The following is a 19,895-nucleotide window of genomic DNA, read 5'->3' as shown; positions in this document are numbered from 1 at the left end:
TTGCACATCAAAGCTATTAACCCTAATAGCAACACCTTGATGCTCCTCCTCTGTTCTGGGGGCTCTTGGCAGCCTTGTCCTCCCCCAGGAAATAACCCTTTCCTCTGCTGTGGCAGGACACAGACTTGCTGTGCGAAGCTCTCCACACCCCACAGCTGCAGGTCAGCCCTGCAGCCTTTTGGCAGGGATTTGCAGCATAGATTGAGCATGAACAACTGCACTGAGCTCTGCTTGCCTCTGCTGAAGGGGTAGGGCTCGCTCCAGCACCCACCTGTGCCCACTGAGAGTGTTCACAGAGTGCAATTACAGCTGGTGCTTTCTTGGCTTGCTTCTTCCCAGCAAGAAGATGCTTACTGATATCTTCAGAGCCAGTCTCAGCTCCACCACCAGCTAGTCAAGTGTCTTCATGGGCTGTCTGTGCAGACTAAGACCACCTTTCTGAAAAATAGGTGCTATTTATGTTTCTAATAGGCATTGGTGGGTCCATATTTTCCTCATTAGTTTGTCTGTTTGTGCTTCTCCTTCAGTGTCCTCCATATTGATCAGACTGATGTCAAAACCTCACTTACTTATCTCTACTCCAAACCATAAAGTCCTTTCATATTATATTCCTCTTTCTTTTTTTTTTTTTTCATGTCTTCGATCATTTCTGCATTCCCCTTGTGCAGTTCAGGCCCACTATTGATGGGCAGCAGTATTCCCTGCCACATGGCTGAGAGTGGGGAGCATCTAAAGAGCGGGTCCCCTGAGCAGCCTGTACTGAAAGCAAAATACAGGTGCCTGAGTGAAATGTAGCGACCCAGAGAACTGTGAGCTGTGCTGAGATGTCTCTGTGCCTGGGCAGAGGAGTGTGCAAGGCCTGTGGCAGCCAGGCTAGTGGGTTTGCAGCCAGAAGTGGTGCTTGCAGCCTCCACTCCCAGCATCCTGGCTGCAGCTCCTCTGAGCACAGCGGCTGCCTGCTTATTACACTGATAATAGAAAATTACAGGTTTTCTGTAGGAAATGTCTATTTACATCCTACATTTCCCAAACTACATATTAGCATTGCTGTGATGTCACATCCTCCTGTGTGTTTTCGTCAGCACTTGCTCCTGTACCTGCTGGCAGCCTGGGCCACACCTGGGGACAGACAGCTGCCACCTGGCACAGCACTGGCCGTGCCCTCAGGGCTAGTGCAGCAATGCAGGCACTACCTGTGCTCCATAGCCAGTGCCCACACCCACTGCTGCCTGCTTGAGAAGCGCCTGCTGCACAGCACAGGAGCAGAGGGGACATCGATGGGTGTCACTTAGTGCACAGCTGGTGGTTGGTGGAACTGAGCAGAGGGACCGTGAGAGCTGTTCATGTCAGCGCAGTCAGGCAGCTGTGCTTCCCACCTCAGCCTTTTGCTCACAGCTGATCCAGAGCTGACAGGCATTTCACTGGCTGAGAAACCTTCTGACACGGCTCTTCCAAGCAGTGAACACAGATGTCTGCAGAGAGCACAGCATGCAGTGCTTCCCTTGGCCTCTTTCCTCAGTGTTTTATCCATGGGCCAGCAAAGTTTCAGAGACTCAGAGCTGGAGCAAGATTTTAAGAAGGTTTGGACAGTGTTGTTAATTGCTGGGGGAAGGGGGTTCATGGGATGACTGATTTCTGGTGTAGCTGCTTGCCCCCAGCTTGCCCAGGACTGCATGTGCAGAGCAAGTCTCTGCATGAGGCAGGTGTCCTACCTGTGTGTCTCGTGTGTCTCTCAAACAACACCATCCCATCTCAGAGGGGTGCTTGGAGATGGTCCTTGTTCACCTTGCTTTGTGCATAGACTGAGACAATAGAGAAGGCTTTGGGAAGAGGCTGCCTGGCTGTGGAGCAGCCGTGGACTGGGTGCACCAGCACATGGCTCGTGGAAGAAGCACTGGGTGTGCAAGGCCAGGTGGGAGTGGGATGTGTACTCTTCAGGCACTTGCATAGTGTGCAGGCCAAGATTTATAACCATGTCTCTTCTCCAGGTTTATAGTTTCTTGTCACTCTATTAACTCAAACGAGAGATGTTTACATTGCATAAGTAGCTGGAGCAGTGGATAGTAACCTATTAATTTTCATGACTATTCCCTGGCAAATGCTTACAGGCTGTCTTGCAGGACACTAATACCAAAAGCTCCTGGGGCACAAGACACCCAGGGCTTGCTATATTTCAAGAGACTGCAGTTCAACAGCTAATGAAACCACTAGGTCAAGATCTACACAGTCAGGTCTCTCAGGAATCCTGGCAGAAGACCAAATTTCTGCTGATGGGTAGCTCCAGAGGAAAGGATGAGCACGCAGCAGAGGAGATGAAAGCTCATCTGCAGTAGGCTGCCTCAGTGAGGGACTGCTGTGCCTTCAGATAGTGGGATGCATGTGCCACTGGAAACTGGTTTTCAGTGTGGTCTGGCTTGATGCTACTACCGTGGACACCCATGGAAGCTGTGTCTGGTCTGGGGAGAGGTGTGCAGGGCAGTGCAGATTTCCTGACTGTGCTGGAGCACTCCAGTGTGCTGTAACCACTACTATTTCCTTCCTTCTCCTTCTCTCCACAGTCCATTGATCCTGGGCAGCAGTTCACCTGGGAGAACTCCAACCTGGAAGTGAATAAACCGAAAAACCGCTATGCAAATGTGATAGCCTATGACCACTCGCGTGTCATCCTGACTTCCATCGATGGTAAGAGTAACTGCACAAGCAGCTGAACCTGATTGTAGCAAGGAGACTGTCTTTTTCTGTGTTCTAAGCTGAGCAGGGACAAACACCATGCGTCAGTATGATCAAATGTGTGTTCTGGCTGGCCAGAAGAGAAAGGGCACTGTAAAACTTGTCCTTGGAGCAAAGTGTTCTGTGTGGTTACTTCTTAGTACTGCTGGCAGCAAACATGTCTGTCCCAGCAGCCTCCTCTCCCACTGTCCTCTCTGTGTGACTTCAGCTGCCTTCCTCACTGCACGGTGAAACATGGCCCTATTAGTGCCATTGCCACATTGTCCCAGTACAATTGTAGGGCCAGTATCTTTCTCCGAGACTTGTCCATATATGGTCCCAAATAAGTGCTCAGAGTGGCACAGGGTGAGGAGTGCTCCTTTGCCTGGGACATCAGACTCCATACATTCCTGTCCTCCATGGGAGTATCAGGCTCTGCTGTCCATAGCACTGATCCCCATGATTCTAAGAACCAGCCCCACATCCCTGGAGTTTGGGCTAATATGTGTTTCTAGTTCTCTTGCACACAGAGGAGCTGGAGCCCAAGCTCACCCATTCCCCTTGTTTTATAAACCAGCGCCCAGCTGTGCTCACCCAGATCTGAGCCCAGTGATGGAGGATGAGGAAGTTACAGCTAATTCAATGCACCCTCCTTGGGAAAGGAACTGGGGCCTGGCTTTGCACACAGGTGGCCCTACAGTCATTAGCATCCTTTTTTGGGAGATGTAAAAGCCTTCTCTGATGCTAATGCACTATTCATTCTCTTCAAGAGGAGGAGAGGAGGCCAAACAGTCCCTCACAGCAAGCCCTGTTAAGCAGCAGCAGCTATGTGAAGGCCTGGCATGTCTGCTGGTGGGCAAACCCTCGCAGACAGCTGTGGGATGAGCACACGGGGGAATCCCTGCTTTCCAGGCTGACTCAGTGGCTGTAAGTAGTGTCTGTGCCTTCCTGGGAACTGTTCCCGAAGCACCCTGCCAGCCCCGTGCCGCCCATGCCAAGGAGCCAAGCGCTGCACTCCAGCTGCTGCCGCCCCCAGCGCTGCCAGCCCTTCGTGTCTGCTGGAGACTGCTGAGACCTGGAGAACAGAGCTGTAGAGTTCTCCTCGGGACAAAAGGACGAGGGGTGACCCCCAGCTTTATTTCCTTTCTCTAATGAAATGCAGATGCTCTCTCCTGGGGAGACAATGAGATTCCTGCTGCTTTCTATCCCTGCAGCCTGGGCAGCCCATGCTGAGCAGGGTTTGGAAGCAGCCTCAGGCCTCTGCTTTGCCGAATTTATTTTAGTAACTATGTGTTTGCATTTTAAAGGCCTTTGCGAAAAATTCCTTTCCTTCAAGTGGTGGAGGCCTCGTGGGGGTGGAGCAGCCTCTGCCAGCAGGCAGCAGAGGGGGTCTCACACTGAAGGGTTTCAGCGGCGGTAGGAGGAAAATCTCTGGTTCCTTGGGGATAGTTGTCCCTGCAGGAAGGATGGGGGAACGTGCCTGCCTGAGATGCCTTGCTAACAGAGACAAGCTAATAAAGGAGCCTCATTTTTAAAAGGTGCTGTAGGACCATAACAAATTGCTGGTGAATTTAAGACAATTATTTCAGTCAGTTGCTTGGGGCCGAATGAGCTCCTTAATATTCCTGCCTGTGAATTTTCCTTTGTGTGCGTGTGGCAGCTGTCTCTCTGCTTTGGTGTTGCCTGCTTGTTGCATTAATGTGGGAGTTACAAAGGGTTCTTCTTTTTTCAGGCACCATCCCTGTCCTTTGCAGGATCCCTGGGAGAGATCCTGACATCACCCCATAAAGGAGACTTGTCAAGAGCCTTGTGAACATGCCAGCTTCTTCTCCTGCCTGTGGGGCCCAGCAGAGCAGTAGGTACAGGGTTGTGGGCTTACCCCAGTAACTCTTGTCCTCTTTGTCCCCTGCAGGGGTCCCAGGCAGTGATTACATCAACGCCAATTACATCGATGGCTATCGGAAGCAGAACGCCTACATCGCCACGCAGGGACCGCTGCCAGAAACCCTCAGCGACTTCTGGAGGATGGTGTGGGAACAGAGAACAGCAACCATAGTCATGATGACCAGGCTGGAGGAGAAGTCCAGGGTACAGTGTGTGCTTTCTCTCTTTTCTGGAGCTGTTGTGGGGAAGAAAGGAGGAATGGGAACATTTCACAGCATAAGGCATAAGGGCACCCAGGGAGGGGCAGTTCCAGTGATGTGGCTCCCTGCATCATGCAGCCTTGTAAGCATATCCCTGTGGGGTAAAAGGGTGGCAAAACCTCCTGTTGCTGGCCTGCTCGTTTAGCTCTATTTTGCCTGCATGTCTGCATGCACACCCATCCTTTCCTGCCCACATCACTCACATCAAAGGGGGAAAGGAAGGCTCTGAGATGGAGAGAGCGGACCACCCCAGAATCTGAGAAGCTGAAATAGTTGGGTGGGACCGGCAGCATCCAGCAGCCTGACAGGGCCCTGGCATTTCTGACAACGCAGGGGAATGGCTGACAGGGTCTCATTGCAATAACAGGACTAATTTGTGCCTTGTCCAATGACAACATGTATAAATTATCAGCTTACACTGCCAGGATTAGATATTCTGATGTAATAAACGCAAAGCTGCCTGCAGACCGTGGGGAAGGCGTGAGCTGGAGAAGGAGTGGGAGCCCTCACTGCAGATGATACAGTTTTTGTGACAGAGGTTCTTACTCAGCCCCTGAAGCAGGAGTTTGTAAGCTGTGACCAAGTGCTCCTGTGCCCAGATGCACCCTTTGGGCAAAGCCTGCCCAAGGATGAGGCAGCTTCTGCCTCTCATGATTCAGTTTGCTCCTAAAAGTAAAATTGTAGCAGTGAGCATTTGTACTAGCAGAATATTTTAGTGTTGCCATGCCAACAGCAGAAGGGGCTTGTGCACTCAAGCTGTGAAGCACTGATTATTTTTAGCCCAATAAGCTCATTCTTGAGAAGCAGAAATGGTCAAGTTTGGGTTTAGTTAAAACTTTTGCCTGCATGCTCTCCTTCCTTTTCAAAGCTTTAGCACCAAAATGCTCGCAGGGGTGTCCCAGCCCACCCTGACTGGGGGGAAGTGGCTGGAACCACTAATCATCATGGCAAAACAGATCTGCTTTTCCTGATGTGCAAAATATAGGCATTGTTGACAGGTTTCCTAGCATCTTCAAATGCTCTACAGCCTGTAGGGAAAAAGAGCATTCCTTGGAGATGGGCTGTCTCTAGAGATCCCACGCCAGCTTTGCACTGTGCTTCCTGCTGCAGAGCCCTGGCTGTCCTGTCCAGTGGCCACTGTCACCCACGCAGCCCAAACAGGCAGGGAGATGATTCTGACCTGCCCTGTGGCTCAGGGCTTGGCACACTCAGGGCTAAGCAAGATCAGAAGCTTCTGATGAACTGCACTCTCCAGCTGAGGGTTACTTCGGGACTTTTCTGTGCCTTCACATTTCAGTGATGGAGCATGTATTTGAAGAACAAGGAAAAGCCCTTCTGGGTTGCCAAATAAATCCATGCCTGGAATCTTGACTCAGTTAACTTCCGGGCTTCTTAGTTATGGCAAGGCCCTCCAAGGTGCGTGTTTCTTGAAGATAACAGGTTTCCTCTGACCCCAGAGGGACTTGTCTTTGCCTGAGATGTCTGTGCTGCTGAGCTGTGTGTTATCTCCCCCTAGCACACCCCGTCCTATCCTGCAGTTTTGGTTTCTGTCCCAAACACAGTGCGTGTGTTCAGGCTTTTGGTGACATTGAATCCTTGTTATGGGCAGGAGGTGACCAGAGCCCTCAGAGAATCTCAGGCAGCCTTCCTGATTGGGCACACTGCCCAGGGGCTCCAGGCTGACCTGACCAGACCCAGACCCCTGCATTTGCTCCCTGGCACTGCCTGCCTGAGTCCTGCTGCTTCTTTGGCACGTGCCCAGCACTAATGAGAAGTGGGCAGTTTTCTCTGGCACTGTGGGAGAGGCGGGTTGCCAGGAGAGGCAGTGGAGAAGCCTGGTCACTCCTGAGTTGAACCAGTGATCCACAGCAAGGACTTCCCTGGATGTGTTTGCTGTACCCTGTAGGTGTCTCAGGGCATTCCCTCGCAGCAGGGTTCTGGTGGGGAGCTCTGATGTGGACTTACAGGAGATTATTTTCTATGGGGGTTTTTGTTGTCTTTTTCAGCATCTTCCAAGGCAAGATTACTTTAGGCACCTTCCTACTCTGCTTTTCCTCTTGCCCTTTTGATGAGAGCTAGAGCTCTCTTGGGGGCACACCATTTAGGGACCAGTGAAAATCCTAATCCCAGTCATTGCCCATTGCTCCAAACTTTCAACGTGAGTCACTGTTTTGCAGTTCATTCTGCTCCAGAGACTTCAAACTTCATCTGATGTAACCCCTTGGGTCCCTGCAGCATTGCTGCCTGCTGGTGCTCACGCTGCTGTGGGACAGCACTGCTCCAGGCAGTCACATGGCATCACAGCATTACCCAAGGGTGACCTTGCTTGAAAGTCCCCTTGTCCAGGCGCTTTGGCACAGGCACAGGACTGTGTGTCCAGCTGCAGAGCCTGGGGTGGGTAGCAGAGCCTCATGGAGAGCTGCCCGGTGCAGAGCAGGCTCTGCTGCCTTTCCAGGCGAGCTCCCCAGGTCACCCTCGGCACTGCTGTGATAAGCCAACCAGGACCAGCAGCAGCTTGGCAGCCCTGTGGGGGTGACACTGCTTTAAAGGATTCCTGAGCTGCAGAGGGGGAAAAAAATCTTTAAAGAGCATCAGCTTTTATGGTCTGCAATTTTAGCTAGCTTGATGGTCTAAATCATCCTCCCTTTTTCATGTTTTCACAAAGTGAGAAGCACATAAAGGATAGAAATGGCTGGATTGTGCAATTTAGCTGCCTTCAAAGCTTTACAATCAGTTTCAGAATCATTTGGTGGCAGTTCAGAAACACACATTGTAGATTAGCTTTCCCCAAGCTGCGAGTGTGGTGCGTCCCTGCCGGGCTGTGTTGCCAGGAGAGAGGTATTAAAGCAGGATTTCTCCTACCCTGGGCTATCCCCTAGAGCCTGGCAGAGCCAAGTCTCCCACAGCAGTGCCGTGGGTTGCTCTGTTCCAGCCCAGAGCACCAAGCAGCCATCTCTGGAGTGTGATCTCCCCTGGCATTTCATGTCCCCTGGAGGGGGTGTTAAGAGGCTGGTGCTCAAGGGCCCTGGGGAAGAGAAGCCTGGCAGGCACATGAAGCTCCAGCCCTTTTGCTGACAGCAGTGCCATCTGGAGCTTGTGAGCAGGGCCGGGGGCAGAGCGCAGCTCTCAGGCTGAAGAGAGGTGCCCGGCTGCTCTTGGGCTCAGGGCATCAAAGGGGAGGAACAGGAGCCACTCAGCAAAGCTGCAATAAATGGCTGTTCAGGACATTACTGTGCTCCTTAAGTTAATGAGAAACAAGCGCTGCCAGAAGAAAACATCTCTTATCTGCTTTAGTGCCACAGTGCATCGGCTTCAGCATAAAATTTACAGAGCTTGAAAATGGGGCATAAACATTATGGGTAAATTTGGCAGAAAATGTGACTGACTCTTATCTGGTCATGAATAAATAATTTTCAATTACCAGCCCAGGCATTGCTATTATCCCACACAGGGAACTCCTCTGAAGTTTGTTTTGTGCTCGAGTACACAGCCCTGCAGCATGTGGGTGGCAGGAGGGAACTGCTGTCCCTGAGGTGTAGGCACAGGCACAGGGACAGGCTGTGCTGTTCCTCTGAAACATCCCCTGCAAACCACAGCAAGCAGCTGTCCCCAGCATTTGCAGGATGCCATGCTGCTCTCCTCTCCCTTAGAGAGGGTCACATCGTCCCCAAGCCAGACAAGACAAACTCAGACCTCATGGTGACAGCCTGCAGGTGGCACCCACTCATGAGGATGGGATCAGTTTAGCTGTGAAATCATGTTTGTGACCTCCAAGTTGCTGGTGCTGCAGCCAGTCAGCATCACATACTCAGTGCCAAGTGAGGAAGAGGAATCCTGAGATTATTGCAGGGCCTGCCATGTTGCCAGAGATCCAAGGCAGCACAGCAGCCCAAGCAGCAGGAGACCCTGGGCAGGAGGCAGCAGAGCTGCTCTGCTTGCACAGGCATCTGCAGTACCCCATTAGGCAGCCTTGCTCCAGGCACTTCTGCCAGGGCAAGCCTTACTGTGAGCAGAACCCAAAAAGCAGGGAGAGATGCATCCCTGTGACTCCAGGTTGCTGCACTCCAGAGCCAGAGTGCAGGATGAGGGCTCTTGGCTCTCACAAGCCCCACCCTGCTGCAAGTGGTTTCAATTAAAAGGCAGAACTTCATTGATTCCTAATTAAGCTTATTGTTTCCCTTCCCACGCATTCCCCTGTAAACACATTCCACTAATAATTAAGTTTACTATTCCTTGACAAGCACAGATGATTTTCCATTCACTCCTCTCTCCAAGGGTGGGAGACCATTTTCACTGTGTTGCACATGGGTGGGAATGAAGTCTTCCTCCTGTCAGCCAGGCACTGTGGCTCTGAAGGGTGGGGGAGCCAGGTACCAAATGAAACAGGGATGCTGAGGGTGCCAATTAAATAGGGAGCTTGGGGCTTCACAGAAAAAAAAAAAAAAAAAGAAATGGAGGAGTAGTTTGAAAAGACTGAGCTGTGAAGAGGAGGAGGAGAGCAGCAGCATGTGAGCAGGGAGGGATGTGCAGGGAGGTGAAGGGGGCAGAGGGATGGGCCCCTGGGGATGTGTTTGGCTGTCTGCCAAGTGGGATGCAACAAAAGCTGTGACCAGTAGCTCAGAGTACTCTGACTGCAGAGTTGGAAATGGGTGATAAGGATGATGCAAGGCAGGAGATTTTTAGGGAGTAGCAGTGTTTTCATGATGGGACAGTGCTGCCTGCAGGAGAGGGTGAAGGGATAGTTTGGCCACAGTCTGTGTCTTCTTGCAGAGGGAGAACAAGATGTGTCTGTGTCTAAGCTGCCATCTGTTCCTTGCAGAGCCATTTTGAAACACTTGGGAGGTGTAGCTTTTCAGGGATGTGCCACCTGCCACAGGGGCAGGTTGGTGTTGCTTGGTGATGCTCAGTGCATTCAAGCCTACAGCAGTGCAGGGAGGGTGGATCCAGCATGCAGGCTGGAGCCCTGGCATGGGCTGTGTCCCACCTGTCTCAAGGGGGGCATGCTCCCAAGGCCATGCTGGCAGGACACCTTGGGAGACTATGGGTGTTATGGGAAAGGTAATGCCTGTTGCTGAAAGGTAATGTACTGTGCTGGACTCAGGTCTGTCTTGCCACAGCTGTGGGTCAAGGACGCCAGGCTGGTGGAGCTGGGAGCTGGTGGGGATACAGGCTGCATCTCATTCACCTCAGCTGCCCTTTGAGTAGAGCAGTGCCCACAGAAACCACCATTTCCTCCTCCCTGCTGCACTAGCTCTTCTCCCATCATCCCACAGCTGCCCACCTTCTGATCATCCAAGTGGAGCTCAGGCAGGGGGTGGTTCAGGCAAAGCCCCAAAGATGCCCATCTCACCAAACAGAAGGCAGAGAAGTACTACAGGAGGCACAAATCACTGCTAGGATTGCTGCTCACTGTCTTGGTGTCTGTTGTTGCTCTTGTCTGGTGGCCTGGCCCCCTTTGTCACTTCCACCGAAGGCTCCAGGGGAAAAGGAAAATCCCTCTTTCAGTGAGTAACCACTCACTGAGATCAGCTCAGTTGGTCAGAGCATGGTACTGATAACACCGAGATTGATTCAATTCCCATATGGGCCTTTCACTTGAGAGCTGGACTAGGTAATCCTTGTGGGTCAGTTTAGCTCAGAATATTCTTCTGATTCTGAGCCTTATGGAAAGGGGTCCAGTGGGTGCTGCCTTTTTGCTGGGGATTGGGACACTCTGGGGGAAGGAAATCTGGATTTTAGAGGCTCCCCCCACCCCACACAATGACTCATTTCTGTCTTTACCCTTTGAAGGGCAGAGTCCTGTTCCTCATCCCAGATGCCCCAGCCACAGCCAGTCACTGACCCGTTTTCCTCACCTCCCTGCAGGTAAAGTGTGACCAGTACTGGCCGAGCCGGGGTACAGAAACCTATGGGATGATCCAGGTGGTCCTGCTGGATACGGTCGAGCTGGCGACCTACACCGTGCGCACCTTCGCGCTGTACAAGGTAAGGCTGGGCTGCTGCTGCTTCACGGATTGCAGAGGTGCTTCCCAGTGCTGCAGGCTGCTCCATGGCCCACAGGCAGTGCCCACTGGCTGTACCTGGCTTGGGCAGGCATGTGCCATGTCTCACTGATGGGCTGCAGTAGGAGATCAGGTGCAGGTTGTGCATCTGGTTACCACTGGACTTTGGCCAGGATTCTTGATGCTCTTCTGTGTGCTTTCTGTAGTGGGCCCCAGAGCGGGGCTGTTCTTGCCTCTGGTGAGTGTACAGGTAGCAGCTGTCCTCCCATTAGAGGGACAACATGGGAAGCAGTGAATTTTTATCACTCCTGTCACTAATAATGCAAATGGAGGAGCTGTTTCTGACATGAGCATAAACCCTTCTCTCCTGCCTGCTGCATTCCTCATTAATGTTTGGAAATCCCTGGGGGCAGTGCCAGCAGCAGTGTCAATGCAGACAGGCTTTGCAGCAAGTGCTTCTGTGTGTGACTGAGTCTGGGCCAGGAGCCCAGTGCTCAGGGGGGACACACTCATGCCCCAGGAAGGCCCCAGGAATCACCCAGCCATTCCTGCCTCTTGCTGCATAGATCACTCAGCCAAGCCCAGAGAGGAGCAGGGCAGTCTGCAGTCACAGGCTGGTCACCCAGCCCAGGAACACCATGATGCAGAGGAGCAGGGAGGGAACTGGCTGCTGTAGGCCTTCCATGCCCAGTGCCCATTTTCCCTGAACATGCAGTGAGTATGCAGGTAGTGAACCTGTGCTGTGCAGAAAAGAGTCTTTCACCTTCCCTGCAGTCTGCTCCACTCCTGCAAAGATGTTCTCTTGTCTGTAAAACTGCTTTTTTACAGAACATCTGTATGTATAGGAACTTTGCAATAAACCTGTGTTTTTCCTCCAAATTTTCACTGCTGAAAGCCCAGTAGATGCATCATCACACAGAGCTTTGCGTGCCTGTGGCTGTTGTTGCCCTATCAGTGGGTTCCTGCGCTGGGATGAGATGTTCTCATGCAAAACAACTCCTTTTTGTCTTCAACAGAATGGCTCCAATGAGAAGACAGAGCTGCGACAGTTCCAGTTCATGGCCTGGCCGGATCACGGGGTGCCAGAATACCCCACCCCAATCCTCGCTTTCCTGCGGCGGGTCAAGGCCTGTAACCCAACAGATGCTGGGCCCATGGTTGTGCACTGCAGGTAGGACTGTGTGTTTGCCTTCTGGCTGCAGGAGCTCTAACCTGTCTGAAAGTGGAGTCTCCCCTTCTTGTGAGAAACGTTTCATGGTAGCGTAACCTGCACTGCATGCTTGGGCTGGCAGCAGGACAGGCCCAGCAGCCGTAGTGCAGTGGTGGCTGTTGCTACTGCTCAGATTAAACAGCACTGCTATATGGAGAGCCTTAGAAAACACATTTTCCTGCAAAACTGCAAGTGCCATTTTAAAATTAAATTATACGTGCCCAGCTTAAGTGGGTGGTACCTTCAGATGCACATCACTGACAGAAATGCATGCAGTGACCTCTACGAACATTCGTATGCAGTATTTACAGCCATACTCTTTCACAGGGTAAAAAGGCAGCTCTTAAGGCAAAATATTAGTCTGCTAAGGCTCAGCATCTTACCCAGCCAAGATTTATTTGTAGCAGCCAAGAGGGGACTGTTACTGAACAAACCACTCCATCATTGCTGTTTCAGCATACGCCTTACCAGCAGTGTTTAATGCTCTTCTTTCATGCTCTGTTTCAGATGGTAGTGGGGTGTAATTAACACACAAACAAGCTGTATTAAAGCCTAGTTAAGGATATGACTTGCACCATAAATGAGGGAATGCCTAGCTCCCTACCTCTGTCTGCGTTTACATGTCACAACAGTGTATCTACTGTTTTCAGGGTGTTCTCAGAGTCAGTAGCTTGAGGTTTGCTACTGCTGTGGAGAGGCATTTGGTGCTTGAGCGAAGGGCTCAGTTGAGTGTCACCTCAGCTTTCTGTTTCCCCTCTCAGGCTGGCCATGCTCCTTTTATGGGTGAGGAAACAGTGACCCACGTTAGGGGACAAGCAGGCTGGAAATTGTGGACTTCACTGCTGTTAGGGCCCAGCCTGCTCTTCATGTCTTCTGACTTCACACACACACGTGTGTGTCACTCTCCTGCCTGTTAAGCACATTTCTCCTTTCCTTGTGGAGGGGCTGCCAGCCACCACAGGGATCAGCCAGGTGATACCATGTCCTTTCCACCCCAGCAGTGAAAGGGGAACAGCAGAAAGGCTGAGGAGCCTCTCACATTCTCCAGTGATTCTCTCCCTCACTCCTCCTGTCACTTCTTGTTTGGAGCTTCGCTCATAGAGAGCAGCCTGAACTCCCCTCGTGTGCCCTAAGTCCAGGTGATCTCTGAAGCACTGTTTGAGCTCGTGTGACATCTCTAGGAGACAGTGTCATCTCGGGCCGTGTGCTTTGCTCCTGCAGTGCTGGCGTGGGCCGAACCGGCTGCTTCATTGTCATCGACGCCATGCTGGAGCGGATGAAGCACGAGAAGACCGTGGACATCTACGGCCACGTGACGTGCATGCGCTCCCAGCGCAACTACATGGTGCAGACAGAGGACCAGTACATCTTCATCCACGAGGCCTTGCTGGAGGCCGCCACGTGCGGCAACACCGAGGTGCCCGCACGCAACCTCTTCGCCCACATCCAGAAGCTGACCCAGGTGCCACCGGGCGAGAGCGTCACTGCGATGGAGCTGGAATTCAAGGTTGGTGGCGGAGCCCCGGCACCCCGCTTCTCTAGTGCCCTGCCTCTGCCCGCAGAGCTCCACGGGCTGCTCGTCCAGGGGTTGGGAGAGGTGGGCTGTGGATCATTACAGACAGTTATTCTTTTGTGTGTTTCTAAAGCAGGTAGGCAGTGATTTAAAATACATTTGAATTGTAAAGCTTGTGTCGGCCGTGGTCCCCCCTGGATTGGCGGCTTCTGGGGATGATATAAAAGGCAGATGGATGTGCAGTTCCCAGCAGCACATTCTGCTCTAGGTTCACTGTGCGGCAGGAGCTGCATCTGAAATCAGATGCATATCATGTTACTGATAATTGATGTTACTGTGAACAACTTGTCTGGAAACAGCTCCAATTTAAATATGTGAGACATTTCTGGTCTCATTTCTTCAATGCTAAGCTCTGTAATCTTTTAACCACCTCAACACCAAGCCTCACTGTCTCGAATTGGTGAAGGCAGTGTTTTAAGGCACACCATTTTTAAGAAGCCAAGCCCACGTTTTTCTGCCTGTATCTGTGTATGCCAACTGCAGATATTTATTACAGCCTTGGAGCTGAAGTGAGCTCTGTTAATGCCCATATTCTCAGATGAGGTGCATTAGTCCAGTGAACTCTTGCAGGGGAATATAGCTCATGCAGGGAGGCAGCAGACCATGCAGGCTGTGAAATGAGCTGCAGCAGTACACCTTCACCCTGGGGATTCCCTCCAAGTGACAAAGGAGTAGGAGAGGCAAAATATTGACTTTCCATTTAAACTGGGAATAGTTGAGAAGCTCTGTCCTGTGGTTATCAGAGCTACTGGTATCCTGGGGTTGGAACAGTAAAACATGCTGCCTGAGTGTCTCATGGTGACACTGAGAAACTCCTCAGGAGAGCCACAGAATTGTGCTCAACTCAAGCAATTCTGTTGTAAGAAAGACAAAATTTTACTTTGCTTTCATTTCTCCAAAGGTCTCTTGAGAACAGTAATGAAATTGCCCCTCTCTGTGCCCTGGCAGTGTCCACTGCATGGGAAACCCTGGGGAGCAGGATATGGGAGGTCCTCCCATGGCTGAACTGCTCCCCAGAAAGCAACAGTGTCCCCCTGCAGAGAGCCTCTGTTGAGGTCAAGTTGCCCCTCAGAGAGAGAAGGGTGGTTCTGGAGGTGCTGGAGGCAGTCTTTTGGGGAAGGAAAACACAAAAAAAGGAAGGTGGGGGAAGGAAGAGTGACTTCTGTTTGAATCTGCCAGCAGATCTAAGTAACACATTTACCATGACTCCACTTTAGGGGACTCAAAAAGAGCTATAAAATGTCTCACAGTAACCCAAAATACATCTTCTTTACCTAAAACTGCCACAATTCTCACATTTTCTTGGGTTCTTCTGGGGTGAGAAGTAAATAGCAAGACACTGTTGGAAGAGGAAAAGCTTTGCTTCCCTGCCACCACCAAGCATGTACCCCTGGCTCAGAGAGGTACAAAGCTTCATGGCTCTGTGTGTGTCAGAGAGCTGCTCTCGGCCTCCATTACACTACATGACTGCTGCCAGGATCCCGATTCTGCCCCCAGACTGCTGCTTCTCCAGCAGGGATCTGATGTGTCTCCTCCTCTTTCAGCTGCTGGCCAATTCTAAAGCACATACCTCACGTTTCATCAGTGCCAACCTCCCTTGCAACAAATTCAAGAACCGTCTCGTGAACATCATGCCGTATGAGCTGACAAGAGTCTGCCTGCAGCCCATCCGCGGTGTCGAGGGCTCTGACTACATCAATGCCAGCTTCATAGATGGCTACAGGTAAGGATTACCTTGGGTGGCTGTGCCAGCTTGTCCTGCCTGCTTGGAAACCCAGGCAGAGCTGCCTTCTCTTTCCCGAGGACTGGTCCTGATTGCCTGAGGTGGGATGGGGTCCACTTTGTTGCATTTTATCTATTTCCATCTTCTCAGACACTGCAGTGTGTGTAGTTACAATATGTGAAGACTGCCTGTGAGTGAGCCCTGCCAGGCTGGCTTGTGTTGCTGTAGACAGATGTCCACATGGCTGGAGTGGCAGGCTGTGTTGGCTCCTGTGGAGGTTTTATGGGATATTCTGGTAGGCATCACTTGGCTTGTGTTTTATATCTACAGTACCTAACTCAAACCTGCCTCACTGCTGTAGCAACTAGAGTTAGGAGTGTGCTTCTTCCACTGAGTGACTGATCCAGGCAGCAGCTCAAGGCTTGTTCCATGTCTTGATTTTAGGAGGAGTCTGGATCCTCAGGCAGGGCTGGTGCTGGACACTAGGAAGCCCATCACCAGGTTACTCTCTCCAGAACACAGTTTAGAAAGCACAAATTAAGATCTAGTGGGGCAATGATGTTTAAGTTTTCTGTATCTGTCTGCTGACATCTCATTCTCAGATGCTAAAGGCCAGGAGAGAAGAATAGCCCAGTGGCCACATCTCCTTCCCAAGCAACCCCTAGACAACAATCCAAACCAAATCACAATGATGCACATCAAAGGCCCGTTCCTGTAATCTGTCTGTGCACCATCACTGTAAGGTCATCCCTCATGTGCACCATCATCAGTGCTGGAGTGGGGGATGCAATGATAGATGTGGCACATGTCCCTTCCAACTTGGCTTTGCCCACCTGCCTCTTTTGGACTGGTAACCTCCCAGATGCAAAAGGCACTGCCAAAGGGAAAAAAGTGTCAGTGCAGACACTGGGTGCAGCCAGGCCAGCAGCTCTGTGCCTTGTCCATGCTCCAGCAGCTGAGCCCAGCAAGAGTTCTCAGGGAGGAGAGCTACATGGAGGCAAGAGTGGACAAGGAGCAAAAGGGGAAAAACCCTGGGAGCATCCCAACAGAGGAAAACTGAAGCAAGCCAGGCTCCCTCAGGGTGGGACAGAGTACTGGGGAGGGATGAAGGGGCTGGAGAAAAGCTGTCACAGAGCAGAGAGAGCCTCCACTACCTCCTGGGTGTGTGGCACAGAGCCACCCACCACCAGTCATTAAGGCAGCTGCCTGGCTGCAGCCTGAGTCTGACAGATGGACTGCAGACACTGTCCTGGCTCCAGAGCTGATGGAGAGCAATGCTGGCTTTGCCTCTTGGTGATGCTATGGAGGGAGGGAGAGGGATGCCATCACAGCAGGTGGTACCATTTCATGTGCTACTTACCCTATCCCCAAGTTCTGTTATCTCTTCCCATCCCTTCCTTTGAAGCATCATTCTTCTAGTTATCTAAAGAAATCAGTTGGCCCAAGGTCCTGCAGATACCACTGATGCTGCATCTTTATTAGCTTTTTCACTTCGTTCTGCATCCCCATTCCCTGTTTTTTACTATGTGTTATAAATCCACCTTGAAGCAGCCCCTGTCTGCATCCCGCATGTTACAGCTGCCCTGCAGCACGTTCATTAATTTAGCACCATCAAAAATAGCACCAGTAGAGGGATGAAGGCAGAAGGGAGGGAAGAAGGCAGGATGGAAGAAGCCAGCCCTGGTTCCACGGGCTCCAGCGCCCCACAGTGGTGGAGCCAGCCCAGGCTCTGCTGTGCCAGGCTGGGAGCTCAGAGGGGCACGCTATCAGCATGCCAGAGCTGAGTCCAAAGCACCAAGGGGGCTTTCTTCAGGGTGGGGGTTAGTCCGGGGCAGGTGACACAGAAAATTAGGAGAGGTGCTCTGGTTGGCAGTGGAACCAAAAACAAATTCTGAAGCTTTAGAAAAGCAGACAAAACTGTATTCATGGTTTCTACACTGCCCTCGTTATTGTCTGGAGTGTGTAATCCAGGTGACCTGGTTCAGCTGCTCTGTGTTTTCCCATGCAATGGGAGGGACGGCGGGTACTGCAGAGAGTAAAAGTGCAGGAACACAGGGGTGCTGCTGGGATCATCCCCAAGCACAGTCTCTCCTTCCAGCCCAGGTGGGTGCTGGCAGCCTGCTGGTGGGGACCAAGAGGGCTCTCAGTGCAACAGCAGCACTGGAGACAAGAAACAGCAAGAGACTGGGCTGGGGATGCCGTCACCCCTGCAAGGACTAAGAGCTTTTCTGGATTCTCCATGTTGTGCTCACTGTGTCTGTGGGGAGCACTTAGAGGGCAAGTGCTGGATCAGCTCACCTCTCTCCCAGAGCCCATGGCTCATCCTGGAGACCTGCCTCCTACAGCTGGACTGTCAGACTTGCTCCCTGGTACCATGGGGCCCTGCCTCCAGCTCACCCAGCCCACCAGCCCCCAGAAGCAGCTGCTGCCCATCTCTGAGGAGCTGTTCTGAGCACCATTTTGTTTGTCACAGGCAGCAGAAGGCCTACATCGCCACGCAGGGACCACTGGCCGAGACCACGGAGGATTTCTGGCGGATGCTCTGGGAGCACGACTCCACCATTGTGGTGATGTTGACAAAGCTGCGTGAGATGGGCCGGGTACGAGTCCTGCTGTGGGGACAAGGGGGCTCTGGGGCTGCTGTCTGTGGGCACACGCTCTTGGCTTACCCCAGTCTGTGTTTGGCACCACTCGCTCTGGGTGAGCCCCGCTCTGTCTGGTGGCTGACCCTGTGGCCCCACAACCACATAGGCACCCAGGGAGCGGGAGGAGGAGCAGCAGCTTGTCAGTGCTAATGTCTTACCCTGCTCCTCACCCACAGGAGAAGTGCCATCAGTACTGGCCTGCAGAGCGCTCTGCCCGGTACCAGTACTTTGTGGTGGACCCCATGGCAGAGTACAACATGCCACAGTACATCCTCCGGGAGTTCAAGGTGACGGATGCCAGGGTGAGTGCATCTGCTGGCGCCCCAGCTCCTGTGCCTCTCATGCCTCTGCCCTACCCAGGCCAGTCAAGGGATATGCAACAGCTCCTGGAGAAACGGGAAAGCAAATGCTGCCTTGCACTGCAGGCAAAAAGGGCTGCTGCCCACCACCTTCTGCTCCTCTCTCCACAGGTTTCTGCCCTGCCAGCTGTGTCAGCCCCATGAACAGCTCAGGGATCCCTGTTAGCACCAGACCCTGCCTTGCCTGTGCTGCTCACTTGAGCAAGCATTTAACGCAGGTGCCCCTGCACCTGGAGTCTGTGTGTGCAGCATCTGACCGGGCACAGGTTCCTTGTGTAACAGTAAACATGATTATAGGATGGAGCTGGGCCCTAAACACTGACCTAATGGACCCTGTAGGGGCCCAAAGGCCTGCTCAGCTAAACTACCGTGGGGTGAACATGGAAGAACAGAGACAGGTCCCAGACATGCAGCAAATTATCTGCCTGGGCTCACCTGTGGCCTGTGCACCTTCTCACCTGGCCTGGTTCAGGGGGTCTGAGGGCAGGTCAGAGCACCAGTGCTGAGGGGAGTGGGATCAGGCGCTCACCAGTGGCTGACATCTAACACCCCTCTCCCTGCAGGACGGCCAGTCACGGACCATCCGCCAGTTCCAGTTCACAGACTGGCCTGAACAGGGAGTGCCAAAGACAGGAGAGGGTTTCATTGACTTCATTGGGCAGGTGCACAAGACCAAGGAGCAGTTTGGGCAGGATGGCCCCATCACAGTGCACTGCAGGTAAGGACTGCAGCCTCGCCCCAGTGAGCAGGTCTCTGTGCTCCAGGAGCAGCTTGCACCGCTCCTAGGAGCTCTGCAGAGCCTTTCTGGGGCTGGCAGGACTCAGAGTGGCCCCTCTTGCTCCCTGTGCAGTGCCGGGGTTGGGCGCACCGGCGTGTTCATCACACTCAGCATTGTGCTGGAGAGGATGCGCTACGAGGGCGTGGTGGACATGTTCCAGATGGTGAAGACCTTGCGGACGCAGCGGCCGGCCATGGTGCAGACAGAGGTGAGCTCCCCTCCTGTGCGTGGCACTGGAGATCTGTGGGAGAAGGGAGGGCCCTGGTGTCTCTGGGTGTTGGACCCTACAGCCCACTGTCCTTGTGTCCCCACTGCTCATGTTTCCCTCGTTGCTGCCTTGCAGGACCAGTACCAGCTGTGCTACAGAGCCGCGCTGGAGTACCTTGGCAGCTTCGACCACTATGCAACGTAACAGTGCTTTCCTCCAGTCGCGGTGGGGATGTCTAGGAGTGGAGACGGGTCCCTCTGAGCCAGAGCCGCCCATTCCTCAGTCCTTCTGTACAGGTGGAGGTACTGCCCAGGCAGCAGACCTCCACGCCAACCAGTTCTGACCACGGCATTTAGGAACTTAGCCCCAGCGCCAAATGAGGGAATCCGACTCCAAAAGCATTTCCAGTCTCTGGCTGAATTTCTGCTCATGTGCATCTCTCACCCTCTCTCATGCCGACTGCATTTCACAGCAAGGCTTTAGGTGGGTGGAATGGGATCTTTTTTTTAAACATGTAAAATAGTTACTAGTGGTTTTTATAATC

General features: G+C 52.4%; 1 protein-coding gene across 1 annotated transcript in view; it reads left to right on the top strand.

Moving 5' to 3' along the window:
* Window positions 1-19,555, top strand: part of PTPRF (protein tyrosine phosphatase receptor type F) — a gene marked incomplete at both ends in the record, with an annotated part of 243,257 nt that extends 223,702 nt beyond the window's left edge. Inside the window, 11 exons of the mRNA XM_084211481.1 lie at window positions 2,559-2,682; window positions 4,622-4,797; window positions 10,719-10,838; window positions 11,872-12,026; window positions 13,287-13,572; window positions 15,183-15,361; window positions 17,835-17,961; window positions 18,183-18,308; window positions 18,929-19,083; window positions 19,216-19,351; window positions 19,487-19,555. Of these exons, the coding sequence (XP_084067607.1) occupies window positions 2,559-2,682; window positions 4,622-4,797; window positions 10,719-10,838; window positions 11,872-12,026; window positions 13,287-13,572; window positions 15,183-15,361; window positions 17,835-17,961; window positions 18,183-18,308; window positions 18,929-19,083; window positions 19,216-19,351; window positions 19,487-19,555 (1,653 nt within the window). The remainder of the gene's footprint in view (window positions 1-2,558; window positions 2,683-4,621; window positions 4,798-10,718; window positions 10,839-11,871; window positions 12,027-13,286; window positions 13,573-15,182; window positions 15,362-17,834; window positions 17,962-18,182; window positions 18,309-18,928; window positions 19,084-19,215; window positions 19,352-19,486) is intronic.
* Between the last annotated feature and the right edge of the window lie 340 nt (window positions 19,556-19,895).

The sequence above is a fragment of the Fringilla coelebs genome (genome assembly GCF_963513975.1).
Source record: "Fringilla coelebs genome assembly, chromosome: 9".
Taxonomy (NCBI): domain Eukaryota; kingdom Metazoa; phylum Chordata; class Aves; order Passeriformes; family Fringillidae; genus Fringilla; species Fringilla coelebs.
This window is presented reverse-complemented; position numbering and strand designations above follow the sequence as displayed.